The 19356-nt window shown below is 45.0% G+C and overlaps 2 protein-coding genes across 4 annotated transcripts; both read left to right on the top strand.

Moving 5' to 3' along the window:
• Nucleotides 1–2051: 2051 nt before the first annotated feature.
• LOC136538536 (protein FAR1-RELATED SEQUENCE 5-like) lies at nucleotides 2052–8041 on the top strand. The gene is made up of 3 exons (XM_066530492.1): nucleotides 2052–4916; nucleotides 6740–6875; nucleotides 7097–8041. Exons 1-3 carry the CDS (start codon nucleotides 2334–2336, stop codon nucleotides 7603–7605), a joined length of 3228 nt encoding a protein of 1075 aa, XP_066386589.1. The 5' UTR covers nucleotides 2052–2333; the 3' UTR covers nucleotides 7606–8041.
• Nucleotides 8042–13821: 5780 nt separating this feature from the next.
• LOC136522136 (5-methyltetrahydropteroyltriglutamate--homocysteine methyltransferase 1-like) lies at nucleotides 13822–19298 on the top strand. 3 transcript variants are annotated; one of them, XM_066515923.1, is made up of 14 exons: nucleotides 13822–13979; nucleotides 15128–15481; nucleotides 15571–15658; nucleotides 16195–16322; nucleotides 16407–16598; nucleotides 16698–16897; nucleotides 16978–17141; nucleotides 17258–17338; nucleotides 17430–17596; nucleotides 17672–17777; nucleotides 17940–18190; nucleotides 18330–18402; nucleotides 18497–18625; nucleotides 18703–19298. In XM_066515923.1, the coding sequence occupies exons 1-14, from the start codon at nucleotides 13846–13848 to the stop codon at nucleotides 19069–19071; spliced, it is 2436 nt and encodes an 811-aa protein (XP_066372020.1). In that variant the 5' UTR covers nucleotides 13822–13845; the 3' UTR covers nucleotides 19072–19298. The 3 variants fall into 3 exon arrangements, with proteins under 3 accessions (XP_066372020.1, XP_066372027.1, XP_066372035.1); XM_066515930.1 differs by lacking the exon at nucleotides 13822–13979 and adding an exon at nucleotides 14058–14194; XM_066515938.1 differs by lacking the exon at nucleotides 13822–13979 and adding an exon at nucleotides 14259–14280.
• The last annotated feature ends 58 nt before the right edge of the window (nucleotides 19299–19356 follow it).

The raw sequence follows: 19356 nt of genomic DNA, 5'->3' as shown, positions 1-19356 counted from the left end.
GCGGTAGCAAGGATGTGCGGGGAGCTATTAGCGTAAGTCCATGGTGAGATTGACCACCTGGCAGAGTGGACTCCCTGAGGGTGCGGCGCTGCTCGGAGCCGCGATACCTGAGATGTACCAAAGGTGACCTAAGGCTGCCTTCGCGAGGTATGCCTGGGTTTGTGTTAGGAATACCTCTCCGGCTGGATAGGAATCGATTCGAATCGCCGTCTCTCCCGGATAGTGAGAACTTGACTGAGCAGCGGCAACGTAGATGCACTTAATTGAACTTGATGGTTAAATCGATAATGATGATGATACAACATTATACCGGATATGGTTACTAATATTTAGAGTTAATCAATTACTTGCTCTAGTACAGGTGCTAATCTAGTTGATAGGTTAATAGTGTTAAATTGCTGCTTACTCATAAATCAAATTATGTTCTCGTATCACTAAAGCTTTTATGCAAAATGGTTGTCAAGCTAGATCCATCGATAAAGCCTTGTATACTCCTTGGTGTTATTTATTTCTGGTTTACGATGGGTAAGTCTAGCTGAGTACCTTCTCGTACTCAGGGTTTATTTCCCTTGTTGTAGATGACGTGCTCTATAACGGCTACTGCAAGTATTGTCTCCACCTTACAGGGGATGAAGACTAGATCATGGGCATGATCATATATGTCATCTTATCTTACTGCTTTTGTTGGATATGACTATGGTACTGGCTTGTATTTGAACTAAGTGTGTGTGATGGTGTCAAACTACTTTGCTTCCGCTATTTGTGAACTCGTTTTGTAATAACTATGTGTACTCCGATGTATGAGGTACTTATGAACTACTTGTGAAATGAATGTAACATGTGGCTTGTTATGTTGAATTACTGTGATCTTGGTTGTATACAAGTTGGTTTGAAATCCTTCGTGGTTTCAGTTGACTACCGGGTTTATATGGGTTCAAGTATGACGGTTTGATCACTCCGGTGATTGCTTTTGTACTTGTGCTCTTATAAATTGGTCGGTTCTATGACAAGGTTAGATTAATTTACATTTTGTTTGTTGGTGATTAAGCTACATATTAGGCTAGTACCCATAATATCAAAATTATAGCCCTTTTAATTTGTGCCTAAGTCAAACTAATCTAACTTTAACCAATGACTTTACATAAGAGTAGATCTCAACATCTAGCGCATTAAACAATCTTTATTAAATCAATCATAAAATATGTATTGATAGTACATTTATTCATATTGTAAATATTAGTATATTTATTTATAAACTTAATTAAATTTAGAGAAGTTTACCTTACCACAAAAAAGGGCATATAGTTTGGAGCGGAGTTAGGGAGCAGTGTTTGCCTAACCGCGTTTGTCACATATCTTCGAGCGTATGACTGAATATTTTTTTTATTAAAGTTTCACGTAATGGAATTAGTGGTATTTTTAGAGGAACATGATTCAAGGCTAACGACAATAATCTTTTTTCATGTGGAGTGGACTATAAATATATTGAGTTCTGACCAGACGCTTAGGCCACTCAAATTCGAGTTGTCTCATCTACATTGGGGGACCGGGTGAGAAGTTATAATAGTGCACAAATACAGTGGAAAACATATGACCCCACAACCCACTTCTTAGCAGCGCTTTTTGTAAAAGAAAAAAAGACAGCATGTACCTAATAAGGAAAAACATGCCATTCAAATCAACTGACAACCAAACCTTTTTCCCGCAAATAAAATGGGGAAAAATACGAAGCCCTATTTTTGGGCCCTTTTGACCACCATCCGATGTTCCATTCCACCCAGTTGCACGTCAAAGTACAGGCAATCGCGGTGGGCCACGGAACAAACCCAAGCAGCGCGCGGCCCCACTCGCACCTGGTCCCGGCGCAAAAGCAAACAAACCCTAGCGAGCCGGACCCGGACCCTCCCGCTGATCCGGTGCGCCCGGTCAAACCCCAGACCGCCCCTCCAGTGCAGCCGGTCACGCTCCCCCAACCCCTCTCCGCCCCCTCTTCCCCCCACCCAACCGGACCTCCCCTCTCCTCCTCCTGCACCTCGCCGGAGCCCGCCGCCTCCCCACCCCCACTCGCCGTCGCGCGCCTCGCCTCCCTCGCGCAGACCCCCTCCTTACCGTCCCCTCCGCCTCCCTCTGCTCCCCTTATCCATCCTCGAGCTCCCCCGCCGCGTGGATCGCCTCGGCCCATTTTGCTCCTTTTTTTTACCTCCCCGCCCGAGCGTTAGCTGGCGGGCGGATGTACGTGTCCTGGCCGGAGACGGAGATGCCTCTGGCTTGACGGATTGATCTCGGGGAGCCGCCCTTAGTGGCCGGCCGCCCTCGGCCCCGCCGCGGCGGCCATGGACATGGAGAGAGGGGCGGGCAGCGAGCAGGGCTCGCCCGATAGCGAAATGGGCGACGGCGACAACGACAGCGTCGGCTACGGCGCGGAGATGGAGGTGGACGCCGGGAGCGGCTCGGCCGGGGCCTCGGCTCCGGCGAGCTCGGCATCCGCATCGGCCTCGGTCTCCGCGTCGGCGTACGCCGCGCGTGCCGGCGCCTACGACGGGGTCGACCCTTTCGAGGGCATGGAGTTCGACGACGAGGAGGACGCCTGGACGTTCTACAACGTCTACGCCCACCGCGTCGGCTTCAGCACCCGGATTAGCGTCATGCACCGGTCGCGCCGGGACGGCTCCGTCATGTCGCGCCAGTTCGTCTGTGCCAAGGAGGGCTTCCGCACCTACCGCGGGAAGAATGAGGTTTCCCGTGTTGATGCCGTAGACGCTGGCGACGACGATAGTGGGAGGGGTCGGCGGACACGGGCTGTCACCAGGGTTGGCTGCAAGGCCATGATCCGGGTGAAGAAGCAGGACAATGGCCGCTGGAGTGTGACCAAGCTGGAGACTGCACATAACCATCCCCTGGTCCCTGCGAACCAGGCACACTGTCTGCGCCCGCACAAGCCACTGTCAGAGTGTGGGAAGCAGCGGCCTTTTGGGGGACATCGAAATGGCGGTTCGCTTCTGGCAATTGAGCCACCGCCACCGCCTCTTACGCCGTCTGTGTCTCACACAAGCATAGCTCAAGTGGTTCCTCAGTATGTTTTGGATGGTATTGGGAATGTCACTAGAGTAATTTTGGATTATGTAAAGCGCATGCAAGCTGAAGATCCGGCGTTCTTTTATGCCATGCAATTTGTTGAGGGGCGTCCAGTGGGGAATGTGTTTTGGGCCGATGCGAGGGCTAGGACGGCATACAAAGACTTTGGAGATGCCGTTGTCTTGGATGACTACTGCAAAAGGAGCAAGCATGAACTTCCACTTGTTACTTTTACTGGAGTTAATCACCATTGCCAGCCAGTCCTATTTGGTTGTGCCATCATGGCACATAACGATGAAGCATCATTTGTTTGGTTGTTTGAGACATTTCTCTTAGCAATGTCTGGACAGCAGCCTAACTCTCTTACCATGGAGCATGATAATTCTTTAAAATCAGCTGCTTTGAAAGTATTTCCTCTAACTAGGCTCCAGTTTTGTAAGTGGCACATCATGAACGAAGCACAGGATAAGCTGTCATATCTCCTAGATGCATTCCCATCCTTCCGTGAGGACTTTATCAACTGCATCAACATGTCTGAGACAATCAATGAGTTTGAAGCAAATTGGAAGGCATTAATTTCTAAGGTCAGCTCTCAAAAAAGTGAATGGCTTGACTTGGTGTACAATTGCCGTCATCAGTGGGTCCCGGTATATCTGAGAGATACATTCTTTGGGGATGTGTCATTAAAGCTGCAGTGTTCAAGCAGGAGTTCGTTGTTTGAAGGTTATATCAGTGCCAAAACTGATTCACAGTCATTCATTCAGCAGTATGAAAAAGCTTTAGACTGTTGTTATGAGAAGGATGTGAAGGAAGAATTTGAAACAAAATATTCACTTCCTGATATCAAGACATCATCTCCTATAGAAAAGCAAGGAGCCGAGTTATATACAAGGTCGATGTTTTTGAAATTCCAACAGGAATTGATTGATGCCTCTGTTTACACTGCTGAAATGGTGAAAGAGGAGGGCAATGCTTCAATTTATACAGTGACCAGATCTGAAGGAAGTGAGAAGTCTGTAACAGTTGAGTTCAGTTCTTCTGGAAGTTCTGCGACATGTAGCTGTCGGATGTTTGAATATTTTGGTATTGTCTGCAGGCACATGCTTACTGTGTTTGGTGTAAGAGGTGTCTCTGCACTTCCTTCTCATTATTTTGTAAAAAGATGGACAAAGAATGCATTGGATAGAAGCTCAGGCAAGAATGTTGATGAAGTTAGCAGAGTTGAGGAGCCCAAGGAGGAGCAAAGAAGTAGCGCTGAAGATGATGAGCAATCCCTGAAGTGGCGTTACAACAGTTTGTGTCGTGAAGCACTAAGGTATGCTGAAGAGGGAGCATCATCATCAGAGGTTTATATTGTCGCGATGCAAGCTCTTCAAGAAGCTGCTAACAGGGTTAATATGGCCAAGAGAGGTATTGGACAGGTAGCACCATTAGCGGTGATGCCAATTGCAGCACAACCACCAGAAAGTTTTGCAAGAAATCAGGAGATTAGTTCTAATAAGCAAAAGAAGAGAAAAAGGAATTCAAATAGCTCAAGGGAGAACGCCACATCAAATCAACTTATGTATGTGCAACAACCTGTTAATTTTCTTTTTGTTGCTCCTGGTTCATCAAGTGCTTTACAAGGGCCTAGTCAGCTAGTTGCTGCTGCTCCTGTTTCTTTGAGTAGCAAATATGGAAAAACATCTGGTGCGAATAATTCAGTTGATGACAATATACCTCCTGCTTCTGTAGTTGATAAGTTTTCTGGGTTATCTGACCGAAATGCATCAGCACCTTCAGCTGGAAATCTGCAAGGTGGAGAAACAAAATCCGTAGGAGCTGATTCACGAATAAAAGAGGTAGTTTACTTTTGCTGTGCTGACCACCGAAAGTTCATACTATGCATATTTTCAAATGTTCTATTCTAGCCAGTAGTTTCATTTCATTTAAATCTACAATTATGCTACTTTCTTAAAGTTACTTGTAATGATTCTTCGCTAGAGCGCTGATAAACACTTCTGCTTGAGGTTTTCTTGCTACAAAATATAGCTAGTAGCAAATGATTAGAATACCCATGGATGCATGATTGTTGTGGCAAATCCAAATTAAGTGGGCACTGGGTGGGTTTGGTATTTTTTATCAGGATATCAGTGCATATTAGTTATTTCCGTCAGGTCACCCCCGTATCCATCCCATATCGGATACGTATCTTACGTGGGATATGGCATGAAGATGTCTCCATGGCGGGGGGTGGGGGTAACCAAGAGCAATTCCGATACGTGGGCGGAGACGTATTGAGGCATTTTCTGGATATGGCCCAGTCCAGTAACCCTCGACTCATGCACCCCACGCAGTGGGGACCTAGGCTGCCAGCTGCACAACACGCTCGCCGCTGCCCGACCGACCGACTTCCTGCTCACCCAGCCATCTGCCCGTCCTGTCCGCGAGGAGATCCAATGCCCACAGCATGCTCAAGCAGGCTGCGGCTGTGATGACACACACCACCCGCAAGGCGCACGCCACAAATTTGTGGACGCCTCATGCACATAGCGCCTCAACGAGCTTCACCACCCACAGGCGATTAATCAACAGCGAGCTGGGGATGAGTTAGCGGTGATTTCTTCCCTATTTCCTCTCCTCTCCTATAGCCTCTTCCTGCCGTGTTCCCCATGTCAAATTAATCTCGACTGAACTGGAATTGAAAGGGGAAAGAAATTAGATCAGTGATTTACTCATCTCCTCCAAGCCTGAAACCTCGCCCCAAGTAAAAAGTGATGTACTTAGTTGAATCCTCCATCGATTGGACAAGTTCTACTTCTGCACTATGCGCATATATGTTCTCATTTGGATTTTGCAAGTTTGGCCTTTGAGATTTGGATGGAGATGCTGGGCAGGCTTGGCTCTTGGAGTGTTGGCTAAATGGAAATATGGAAAAGATGAGCAGAACAACACATTTGCAAGAATGAGGCAATTTTAAGTTCCTGCTAGTGTGTTACGGCTTTTAGAATTTTAATATGACTTTATTAAAAAAAACTAAAAATGTAACCGCATGTCTTTTTTTTAGAAACTGACATATCCCCATATCTGTATCCTTGCTGCATAGATGGCATGTTTGCCTGGTAACTGTCTGCAGTGGAGTGTGTGAGAATTATGGTATTCTTACCACTTTTAGTTCCAGGGCTGACATTTCAAAAATGTTGCATGCCATTTATTGCAGTTGTAGCATCTCTTTATCTTTTACTTTAGGGTAAATATTATTAGCTCATGCGACTCTCAATCTTTAGGGGAAAGAGATCGTTTGATGTCTTCAATTGAGCCAAGTTGTTATTAGATGCAAGCCTGTAATATGGTTTTCTGACATCTTATTGGGTATTGTATGGGCCCCTTTCAGTTGCATCGTTCAATCAAACATTTTATCTTTTGTCCTCTGTGATAAGGTGATTACCTTTGCATAAGAACTTAGTGCAGCAGTTTAGTTCCCAGTTATTACTGATAGAGACTATAAAATTCCTTATTATAAGCCTCAGCTTACAGCTTAGTTTAGCTGCAATAGCTTCTTTTCCACTCGTTGTCATCAGTAGCTTATATTTCCTTATTCCATGTACAGAATGATTGCAATTTCAATCATAATGTGCTTCACTAGGTTCAGGTTCCTAACAACAAGTCTTTATGGAATCTGCAGAGCCATGAATTATCCCAAGCTAATGGTAGCAGGGGATGCAGTGTAAATACATTAAACTCCAGTGCTGTGCCACAGCTCGTGACTGTTCCTATTGGATTGTGCCTTCCGTCCACTGATGGCCCCAAGATATCTGCGGGTATGTGGGATTTTACTTTGCTACTCAAATCTATAAACAGTTCCAAACATCGTATCCCAGTTCTGTTTGTACATATCATAATTTGTACAAGTTTATGCCTGAACCTTTTCTTAAGCTGTGGCTGTGATATATATGAGACATTTTCTTTTTTTCTAAAAGCTATTGCATATATAATAATCGATTTTACTAACGAGGTCATTTTGACATTACTTTTGATGCAGCTGGTATGAACTCTGTAAATTCTGGAGATATCAGTAGCAACGGCAAATTGTCATTTGGTCAATCTCAGTCATCTGCACAACAGCCAGCTACACCATCACAGACAAAGACGCTTGGCTGTATTGATTCTCGTGCAAATCCTGAGGGTTCATCTATAAGGGCTGCAGCCATTGCTGCCGGTGCACGCATAGCATCACCATCTGATGCAGCTACAATCATAAAAGCGGCTCAGTCAAAAGGCGCCATCCACATCAGGCCTGAGGAAAACCTCCCAAATTACCTGAAACCACTAGCACCAAAGCCACTTTCCTCACTACCACCAGTGAACCCACTCAACTCGGCACATGCATCCCCAGGACAGCTCAGCTTTGGTGATTCTGCAGCCGCCAAGGACGCAATCTTCGGTTCCTCGGATGGCAGTGACGACGATGAGGAAGACACTGATGACGAGGAAGACACTGATGACGACGAGGACGAGGGGCTGATTGGCGACGACGCAGAACATGAATGATCTTCTCTCCCTGCACTAACGCTCCCCTAATGGCTTGTGAGGTGCTGATCTTTAACAACCTCTTCACCAATGGAATCTCTTAGAGCATAGCTGTATACATGTTTATAGCCTGTATTTAAGATCCCAGCTGTCACCTGAGCCTAGAATTCTTCCTTGATCTCTCTCTCTCGCTCTCGCTCGCTCGCTCGCTTGCTCACTTAGCATGCCTAGAAGTCCCACTTGTTTAACCTAATGACAAACATCGATCTCATTTGATCTTCTTCCTTTCTTTTTTTGTTGGCTCCTGGTGAGGTTGGTGGGTCTGATGGTCAGTTCACATGTGTAGCTGGTTAGCTGTATTATGTACAGCATGAGTTGTATGCTGGTGAACTGCTTTGAACAGTCCAAAGTTTTGTACCCTGTTTTTCTCTCGCTGGAAAGAGATTTGTTGGAATTGAGCTCACAGACCACGTGTCCATTGACTTGGCTTGGAAGAGTGGCTGGTTCGTCGCTGGAAAAAAAAAACAAAATTGATTCTTTGATCATGACATGCTCCTGCGACTAGCGGAGTTGAGGAAATTGTTTATATACATTTGTTTCGTTTAATTGGTAGTGTGTCGCTGTCTGATGCCTTCTGCTGACGGGGCTGCGCGTCAGCCAGATCCATTTGTTTTGAGATTCATTCATGGCATGTCTGGGAGGTCAACTTTTGTCTGATTAATAACATGCTGGTAAGAGCACGCGATTCGGAGTACTGACTAATGCATTTGGCAGCACCAGCAAACTTCAAACCGGCTCCTTGAAAACGTACCAGTAGTGTGTTTGACATTAACCATGGTCATTGAAACGTGACTTGGATACCCGATTAAAAAAAAAAACCTCGACCTGCGGGGTGTTACACAACCCTCGGGCATTGGGCGTAAGAAAAAGATCTTCTCACGCAGGTTGAGAAAACCTCCGAACCTTTCACCTATATACAGTGGTACCGTAGCTCCCGTAAGACTGGGCTAGCCTTAGACCTGTGCTTTGACGTGGAGTTCCCGAGAGGATTCGAACTCTGACCGACAGGGTGCAAAGCGCACAGCTAGACCAACTGGTCTAGCATTCGCTTGCTTGGACACCCGATTAAGTAGTAGAAGTTGCAAGTTGCAACGTCATGATCCCATTAATCATATATGCTAATTCTGAATGAGCGTCAAGAATCTATACTGAGCTCGCACGGTTCTTTTCCCAAGCAGAGCACGAGTGCACGACGAGGGCACGACCTCCTCAGACACTGGTGCTGTTTGATTCTGCATATTTGTCCCGTTAGGAGAGGTTTGCAACGTCATGAACCCGCTAATCATATTCTAATTCTGAATGGGCGTCAAGAATGTAAGACTGAACTCGTATGGTTCTTTTCCAAACACGATGCGCGACTTGTCTGGCCTTTTAGGAGGGTGGACAAGCAAAGCAGGCCTATTGCATTGCAGTATGTCATCCGTCCAAATTTTTTTACATTTTAGTCTTTTTTTTAAGTTTCTCACAAATAGACCCCTGCCGGAAAAAATTTAGAAAACAGACTCTTAGCTCGGCGCTGAGCTCCTGGGCATGGTAGATGACATGGCAGTGAGCTCAGCGCCAGTCACTCTGGCGCCGAGCTTGATGCCGTAGATCTTGGCGCCAGAGTGACTGGCGCCGAGCCTTTAACACCTATGGGCCCCGCGCCTCTCTTCCTCTCCCTCTCTCACCCTAGCAGAGCCGAGCTCCGCCGCTCGCGCCCGCGCCCGCGCCGCCCTCGCCCGTGCCCGCGCCACCGTGCCCGCTCGCGCGCCCCGAGCCCCGCGGCCACGCCGCGGCCAGCGGCCCTCCTCCGCCCTCCACCACCGTCATCACCTTAGCCTCGCCTTGGCCTCCACCGCCGCCCTCGCCCGTGGCCCGCCTTGCCGCCCTCCACCGCCGCCCTCGACCGCGGCCGCCGTGCCTCCCACGCCCGTCGAGCCGGACTCGCCGTGCGGAGCCCCGGGCATCCCGCGCCCACCGCGCGCCACCGCCGACCCTGCCACCTGCAGCGCCCGGCCATGCCACTTAGCTTGACCATCATAACATTCCCACCTGCATTTCTAGTGCAATCACTTGCCTCTTCTTCAGTTCATCCAAAAACTTAGCTTGACCATCATAACATTCTCACCTGTATTTCCTAGTGCTCTGTTCAAACGGCAAATTCTATCATATATGTCTTAGCAAAATAAACAAAATACGATTTCATGTTTACCACAAAAATAACCAACCTCATCATACTCAACCATATGGTCGCAATAATGGCATAGTCGCAATAATGGCATATTCCAAGCTCCGAAGGGACTAGGCCATAGTTGGATTTAAAACCACATTCGCACATGACAGGATGTGCTTTGTAAATTACATTTTCTTTCTTCTTTTCCTTAACCTTTCACGGTTCTTCCGGCCATTGGTTCTTAGTACCATACAACCATTTCTTGAAACGGCACTTCACCATTGAAAACACCTAAATAAGTAGACATTAGTACATGAATACATATAGCTCAACATTTCAACATATACACTTTGCACTTACTTCATGCTTGTTTGGACACACAAACTCCAACGTATTCTCAGGGTTCATCACAGCTCGATCTCCATAATCGCACAGAGGAGGTTCCTCGAGTCGTCTAACTCCGGCTAGGTGCTTCTCCTTAGCCGTCATTGGTGGAGGGTTAGGGGGGTGGAACCCACCGCTTGAAGTGCTCACGTGGATGTCTCCCTCTAAACCAATCGTTGAAAAGGAGGTACCTAGAATCAAACCTGTCTGCACCATCAATCCACTGAAAGAAAAAGCACATCTCATGATCCTACACAACGAGATTCCAACAAAATATTAGTAGCATACTTACACAAATAAAGAAAAAGGATAGTGAAAACAATTTCTTACATTAAAATGACTGCATGTGTAGAAGCAATGCGCCGCTGTGTCCGGATGTTTCGATTGAAAAACATAGGCCGAGAAACACAGTCACAGTTAGGGACAGGGAGGTCAGGAGGGACAGGGGCATCTTTGCTAGACGCATCGGGGTATAATTCTCGAGGACGACCCTGTTTTCGTCAAAACTCCTCCCGAAACATTTCTTGCATCTAACAAAACGGATGTAATTTAACAAACATAAATCAAAACATCATAAATAAATGTCAATGAGAACCATAACTACAATACAACCAATTTCGTTCTAAGAACCCAAAGCAGTTAACATTAAATCATAAATCTAGGGTTTCTCATTTGATGCACAACAATGAACCCATAACATAACTACATGCGCCTAGGTTTGCTAGCTTTTTCACGCCTTGACATCATCCTACGGTTGTATAATACATATATTGATGGATACAATAAAACCCTAAGTGATGACGATTATTACGTTCAAAAATCCGACTAATACATACCGAATCGATGCGAAAAAACTAGGAGGGAAACGATGATACCTTGCTCTCAAAGATCTATAGATCAAATCAAAGTTTCCAAGGTCCAATGTGCCGATTCGTGAGGTAGGATGAAGTGGAGAGAGAAAAAAACCCGAGAGGGAGGAGAAAGAAGAGGAAAAACGCTAGGGCGGAAAGGTTGGCCGGGGTTAAATGGCAGGGCTCTGGCGCCGAGCTCGACGCCAAGATCTACGGCGCCAAGCTCGGCGCCAAGATCTACGGCGCCGAGCTCGGTGCCAGAGTGACTGGCGCCGAGCTCACTGCCATATCATCTACCGTGCCTAGGAGCTCGGCGTCAGAGACGCTGGCGCCGAGACGTGTTAGCTCGGCGCCAGCACCAATAGCGCCGAGCTAAGGGTCTATTTTCTAAATTCTTTCTGCCAGAGGTCTATTTATAAAAAATTTTTAAAAAAAGAGTTAAAATATAAAAATTTCGGGTCATCCGTCGACCACCAACCCCCCCGGAGGTAGGAGCACCTACCATGGCCCCCATTTTGTCCTCACTGGTGGGCCCCGAAGTGGACAAGTGGGGCGCGTCATGTCTTGTGTAGTTCTGAGGATGATGATGGTCCAGCAGTCCAGCTCCAAGCTCCAATCTATGATCGGTGTGATGATGATGGTCCAGCACCTACCATGGCTACCTTTGTTGGTTCAGCCAGGAAGACAATGCGCATACACTCATGCAGTTTGTTTTGAGTGTGATGTAAGCCTCTTCAAGAAAAAGAGTAGCTGGATGGAGCTTTCATGGTTGGTGGGGGCTGGCGGAGGCCGGGTCGATGCTCCTACTACCCCTACTCCCACTCCACTTGGGGTTCGGACAGTGGCATAACCAGTAACTTTAATTAAGAGATGCCGAACGAACGTGATGACATCTTATAATTGTGATAAATAATTCATAAGTGTATGTGTCTTATCAATCTTTTCAATGTTTTTACATATGTAATTAGTATTCATAAAAAATCACAACATTATAAAGATGAGTAAAAATGGATAAAATGTGATGTCCATTGAAATATTTATAAGGATATTTTAAAAAAAAATCACTGTTTTTAGGCCCCCACCCCCCGGTCCTCCAGGTGGGTTCAGGGATGGTTGGAATTGAGGGGGGGGGGGGGGGGGGGGGATTGTTTGGGTTGTCCTATAGCCCCTGACGAAGGTAGTATGTATCTTGAGCGTATTCATCGGAGAACATAAAGGCAACCAATGAAGAGTGATGCGGTAAAGAATTGTCAACAAGAGCATGCTCCCTGACATTCAAAATTTACCCTTAAATATAATGCATTCTAGAAGACAAAAACTAATTTTACATTTAATAATTTTCATTTATCAACCAATCACTATTAATCACATAGATGATAGCATCTGATTAGGAAATAAAATGAGGGCTCATGCGTCTCTTAATTTGTCTTAAAATTTCTAGAGTGCAATATATTACAGGATAGAGGGAGTATTGCAGTGAACTACTTGTAGTTTGTTATCCAAGATTTGTAGTACTATCTTTTACTGATTAGTCTTCTGTTTCCTCTTACATTTATCCCTGAGAAAAAATGAAGAAAAAGATGGAGAATCCATCCATTAAGCATGGACTTCATCACATCATTTGTCCTGCTAAGCATGTCTCATTGGCTTGCGTAGCGACTTTTTTTAATATACCATTTAAGATTCCATTTTCTACAATTTGCTGCTTGCCAGTTGGACCTTGTTAATTCCCCTCTGTAAAATCAAAAATTAAATCTCCATTTGCGTTCCATTAGTTGGCATTCGCTGTGTAGACTACAACAGCAAAAGTCAGCCTGTTGCTGCTTTCATTTTCCTTGGATAATGTTTGGCAAATGGGTTATGAGAGGCGGGTTTGGAAAAGGGAAATAGATGAATGGCTAGGATTAAATGATGTGTGAAAAATAAATTACTAGGATACAATATTGGCCCCGTTTGCTGGTCTGAAACTTGGCTGAAACTGGCTGAAAAACACTGTTCCGGCTGAATTGTTGTGAGAGAAAAACACTGTTCCGACCGAAAAAAGAAGTCGAACAAGCCATTTTTAAGACAAGCGAACGGGGCCATTACCCTTTGAAAGGTGGGATATCATTTCCCTATCCCATTTGCCAAACATCGCCATACATGGATGTGACAACTGCTAGCACGGTTGTTCAGATTCATATGGCACACTCGCTTGCCGTTCTAAGCCAAATTTCCTAATTAAAACGCGAAGATTTTTTCTGAATAAAAAACGCGAAGATTTTTACCACTCGTATTATAGAAAAATTGAATGTTTCACATGAAATTGTCCTAAGTTTTAGCAGAGGCGGAGGCACATGTAGATTTTGCCAGTACATTTGGGTTTGTTTTTGCCTATAATCAATTTATTTATAATTGTCGAATCATGAGGTTTTTTCTAATGCTTGATTTCCGATCGTGCTGGTTCAAAATTTTTATGTAGCAGCTAGAAGAAGAAGAAATAATCGCAACAAACATTTTTTTTTCAAAAAGAAATCTCAGGCACCAACGGATTTGTCATATGGGAAATGGGATCTCACAAAATCCCCTATAATCAATTTATTTATAATTGTTGTATCATGAGGTTTTTTTTAATGCTTGATTTTCGATCGTGCTAGTTCAAATTTTGTATGTAGCAGCCAGAAGAAGAAGAAATAATCGAAATAAACATGTTTTTTTTAAAGAAATCTCAGCCACCAACGGATTTACGGATTTGGCAGATGGGAAATGGGATGTCACCAAATCCCCATAGCTCGCACCACCTAACACAGGCGATGGATGGATCCTTTATAAATGAAACCCTCAAACACCTCAGATTTCCCGTGCCCCTCATCACCACCCACCTATCAGTTCACCCCGTCGTCCTCGGCGCGGCGCCACCCCCCTCCTCGTCCCCCGGCGCTACTACCCCGCTCCACGGTCCAAGGGTAAGCGCGCCTCCCCACCGCCCCCTTGCTCTATATAGCCCCTCACACTCGCCCGCTCGCCCGTTCCCTCGCTTCCGCTGTCTCCCCCGCGCCTCTCGGATCGCCTCGGCGCGCGTTGAGTCTGTCTGTCGTGTTATTGGGCAGCTGTTCGTGTTCTTGCTCTCTGTGCAGTCTGGATAACTGGATTCGTAGCCATTGCCTCCTTCCTTGTCGAGGTTGCTGCACTGCACCACGCTGTGGGGAATTGGTGGTTTTTTTGGTCGGGCAATGGTTGGCTGAATTGTTGGGTTGCTCTTTTTATGTACGTGCATATGTCGTTGAGATCGCTACTGGGTTACTACGGGATTATCCCTTTTGTTTTTCGAGCAAATGTTTTGTGTCATAATTATATGAAATTCATTATGGTGTTTTGATGTGATTTGAGTGGACTAGCATGTAGCATCTCAGATCCCAGAATTTTGTTAGCACCAGAACACGCTGTTAATTTTTAGATCGTTTCCGAATGACGGGCTCTTAATATCCTTAGATCTGCTGAAATATCCTTAGATCTGCTGAAACATTTATAATTTCTCGTATTCATGTATGTATGATCCGAAAGTAGGTTGGTAGTTTCACTGAATGGACAGTGATGATTTTATACCGATGAATCTGTTTACAGCAATTGTAGTTTAATATAGCATGCTTCCTGTAGAACTGTAGAAGTGCACTTCTCTAATTTATTATCCGAACTATAGTTTCTTATGGATGTTATTTGTAGCATGATCCCTGCATGTCTGAGAGGGACCTTGCTTCCTTTCAGACCTATTTTAGCTCTCCTGTATCCACATCCTGGAAAAGCTAGGTTGCAACCTAAATGGAGGACTGTAGTGCATATATCATACCTCCATGGTATGGTTAATCCTTCCCAGTTTAAACAAACAGTGTTGATTGACCAGAGGTATTTCTTTGCACCGAAGCATTTAGATCTTATGGGAGAAACACATGCAGAATGAATTTAGAGTTTCACATGGGAGGAGAAGAATTGAGTTCAGTTTATGGTTCAGTGAAATATACGGAATATTTTTTTTAGCTTATTTGCAGCTTTGTTGAGACAAATATTCAGCTAGCTTCCCTGTTGCTGTGCTGATTTTAACCTTTTTCTGTTATAGAAAGATGGCGTCCCATATTGTTGGATACCCTCGCATGGGCCCCAAGAGGGAGCTCAAGTTTGCCTTGGAGTCTTTCTGGGATGGGAAGAGCAGCGCCGAGGATTTGGAGAAAGTTGCCACTGACCTCAGGTCTAGCATCTGGAAGCAAATGTCAGAAGCTGGGATCAAGTACATTCCCAGCAACACCTTCTCGTACTACGACCAGGTCCTTGATACCACGGCCATGCTTGGCGCTGTCCCAGAGCGCTACTCTTGGACTGGAGGCGAGATTGGTTTGAGCACCTACTTCTCAATGGCCAGGGGAAATGCCAGTGTCCCTGCTATGGAGATGACCAAGTGGTTTGACACAAACTAGTAAGTAAACTTCTGTCTCTTGAATGCTTACTGCTGGTGGCTTTTTTGTGGTATTGGTCTAACATTTTTTATTACCTTATTCTTTGCAGCCACTTTATTGTCCCTGAGCTTGGCCCAAGCACCAAGTTCACATACGCTTCACACAAGGCTGTCTCTGAGTACAAGGAGGCAAAGGCGGTATGTTGCTGTAACAACAGATACTCTCAGCTGTTTGTAGTTTAGTTCATTTACCCTTCTCATCATAGTTCGTTTTTATGGCTGCACGGTTTAGTATCAGGGGAAAAAATGCAGCAACCGACATTTATGTCTCCCAGCTATTTAAATATGATTGGACATATATTATTTGCTTAGAACACACTTCCTTTTGGTAAAAGAACTTCAGCTGTACTGAACCTATGGCTTATTTGAATCCTTGACTGGTTTGATGCCTTCAAGACGTTCCATAACATTGAAGTAAATTATAAGTTAACCCACTGCCTTTGCAAGCCTTATTTGAAGTCAAAGATGGACAATCTTGGAACACACTGACTTTGCCATCTTGACAGTAATATATAACTATCACAAAACTATCTTCTTGTTCAACATTGCTTAATAGCAAATATGATAGGATCCCCTGCAGATGTTGGTGATTTTCACCCTGTAAAGGAAGGGCCATGCTATTTTCTTTTATGAAAAATAATGCCTGCAAACTTATGTTTTTGCCACTCATGCAGCTCGGCATTGACACAGTCCCAGTGCTTGTTGGACCAGTCTCATACTTGCTCCTCTCTAAGCCTGCCAAGGGTGTGGAGAAATCGTTCTCTCTTCTTTCACTTCTTGGTAGCATTCTTCCCATATATAAGTAAGCATCCACACAAAGCAGCCAACATTTTTTTTTTCATCATGATCCTCGTTAATTGATAATGTGATACGTTATGAAATACAGGGAGGTTGTTGCTGAGCTGAAGGCAGCTGGTGCTTCTTGGATTCAGTTTGATGAGCCTACCCTTGTTAAAGACCTTGCTGCTCATGAATTGGCTGCATTCTCTTCAGCATATGCTGAACTGGAGTCAGCATTCGCTGGATTGAATGTACTTATCGAGACATACTTTGCTGACATTCCTGCTGAGTCCTACAAGTATGTTTTTTTATTTTTAACATAATCTTCGCCATGGTCTTCCTTTCAGAGTAATATTGTTGAGAAAGAACTGAAAACTCATTTCTTTTGCAAATGCAGGACCCTCACGTCATTGAGTGGTGTGACTGCTTACGGTTTCGATCTTATCCGTGGAGCCAAGACCCTTGATCTTATCAGGAGCAGCTTCCCCTCTGGGAAGTACCTCTTCGCTGGTGTTGTAGATGGACGCAACATTTGGGCTGATGATCTTGCTGCATCTCTTAGCACTCTTCAGTCTCTTGAGGCTGTTGCTGGCAAGGGTAAGCATTGAAGGATATACTGTTATTTATCTGTTCCCTTTGTCTGTACGTTGTTCGGTAACCAAATACATGATGTTCAGACAAACTTGTGGTGTCAACCTCCTGCTCACTGATGCACACCGCTGTTGATCTTGTAAATGAGACTAAACTGGATGACGAGATTAAGTCATGGCTTGCATTTGCTGCCCAAAAGGTTGTTGAGGTTAATGCCCTTGCCAAGGCTTTGGCAGGCCAAAAGGATGAGGTATGGCACTGTTTTGTACTCTTCATTCTTCTGAGCCTCTTTAACTTGACTGATTACTCTCATTCCGTACCTCAATAACTTACTATTGGTATAATATTGAACATGTTCGCCTACAGGCTTACTTTGCAGCCAATGCTGCTGCTCAGGCCTCAAGGAGATCATCACCCAGAGTGACAAACGAGGAGGTCCAAAAGGCTGTAAGTAACATTGATCTTTATTGAATATAAATGCTTGTTTTTTTTTATGTTAGTACGCACCAATTCTAAACCAGAAATGCATTTCGTACAGGCAGCTGCTTTGAAGGGCTCTGACCACCGCCGTGCTACCACTGTTTCTGCTAGATTGGATGCTCAGCAGAAAAAGCTCAACCTTCCTGTCCTTCCCACAACCACAATTGGTTCATTCCCTCAGACTGTGGAACTCAGGAGGGTCCGCCGTGAGTACAAGGCAAAGAAGTAAGTGTTTGTAGAGATATTATTACTGTTATATCCTTATCGTTTTCTTTTTATTACTAACAATGTGTCTTGCAGGATCTCCGAGGAGGAATACATCAGTGCCATCAAGGAAGAAATCAGCAAGGTTGTCAAGATCCAAGAGGAGCTTGACATTGATGTGCTTGTGCATGGAGAGCCTGAGGTGAGCATTTTAGTGTAATGATTTGTTTGTTATAGACTACCTGCATTAGCTTTTTTTTGTTTATGGATCATTAAAAATAACAAGTTCTTTTAGGATATTGATATTACTGTTTGACGAAGATGAAACATTTACTTATTTATGTCAATTCCTATGTATTTACAGAGAAATGACATGGTTGAGTACTTCGGTGAGCAATTATCTGGTTTTGCATTCACTGCCAACGGATGGGTGCAATCTTATGGATCACGTTGTGTGAAGCCACCCATTATCTATGGTGATGTCAGCCGGCCGAACCCCATGACTGTTTTCTGGTCCAAGACGGCACAAAGCATGACCGCTCGTCCCATGAAGGGAATGTTGACTGGTCCAGTCACAATCCTCAACTGGTCATTTGTCAGGAACGACCAGCCTAGGTTTGTTACCTCTTCCAATCCGCTTCAATATGCTTAGAAACAGTTTGAAACACTGTTTTGCGCAGTTGCGCTTCTGCTCCTTCATCTGTAACTGACCCTGCAAAATGAATATAATAAATTATGTTTTGTTGGCGTACAGGTTTGAGACATGCTACCAAATAGCTCTTGCAATCAAAAAGGAGGTTGAGGATCTTGAGGCTGCTGGTATTCAGGTTTGTATCTTCCACTTTTATAAGTTTGTTTTCTAGTTCCTGTTTCATCAATATGTCCATGTGCAACAACACTTTTTTTTTTTACTCTTTGCAGGTGATCCAGATTGATGAGGCAGCTCTAAGGGAGGGTCTGCCACTGCGCAAGTCAGAGCATGCATTCTACCTGGACTGGGCTGTCCACTCTTTCAGAATCACCAACTGCGGAGTCCAGGACACCACCCAGGTATTAGCCTTGAAATGTTTTGAGATACCTGGAAATCTGTCTTAGAATCTGTACTGATGGTCCCTTTTCTTGGATAGATCCACACTCATATGTGCTACTCCAACTTTAACGATATCATCCACTCCATCATTGACATGGATGCCGATGTGATCACCATCGAGAACTCCCGGTCTGATGAGAAGCTACTGTCTGTCTTCCGTGAGGGTGTGAAGTACGGAGCTGGCATTGGCCCTGGTGTCTATGACATCCACTCTCCCAGGATTCCCTCTACCGAGGAGATTGCGGACCGCGTCAACAAGATGCTTGCCGTGCTTGACACCAACATCCTCTGGGTGAACCCGGACTGTGGTCTCAAGACACGCAAATACACGGAGGTCAAGCCCGCCCTGACCAACATGGTTTCCGCCACCAAGCTCATCCGCACCCAGCTTGCCAGCGCGAAATGAGTCGTGTGATAGCTCCATGGTTTGTTGAACACAAAGCCAGCAGGGCCATTTGATTTGAATAATTTGGATCTTACCCCTGTTCCATGGTTAGGTTAGTCTCATTGGTGAGATACACCGTTATATGATGTGTTCTAAGTTTGGAGTGTGTTTCCTTTAGGCTGTTTTCTGGGGGTATGTGTGCTTCGGTTATTAAACAGAAATGAAATACCAGTCTTCAAATTGCATCACCAACTGCATTGTCATGTTCTCCTTCCAGAGAGGGAATGCCATGGTATTGCACATGAT

The sequence above is a fragment of the Miscanthus floridulus genome, chromosome 2, assembly GCF_019320115.1.
Source record: "Miscanthus floridulus cultivar M001 chromosome 2, ASM1932011v1, whole genome shotgun sequence".
In the NCBI taxonomy this organism is placed as follows: Eukaryota; Viridiplantae; Streptophyta; class Magnoliopsida; order Poales; family Poaceae; genus Miscanthus; species Miscanthus floridulus.
The sequence above is the reverse complement of the archived record's forward strand: the minus strand, read 5'-3'. Positions and strand labels throughout refer to the sequence as shown.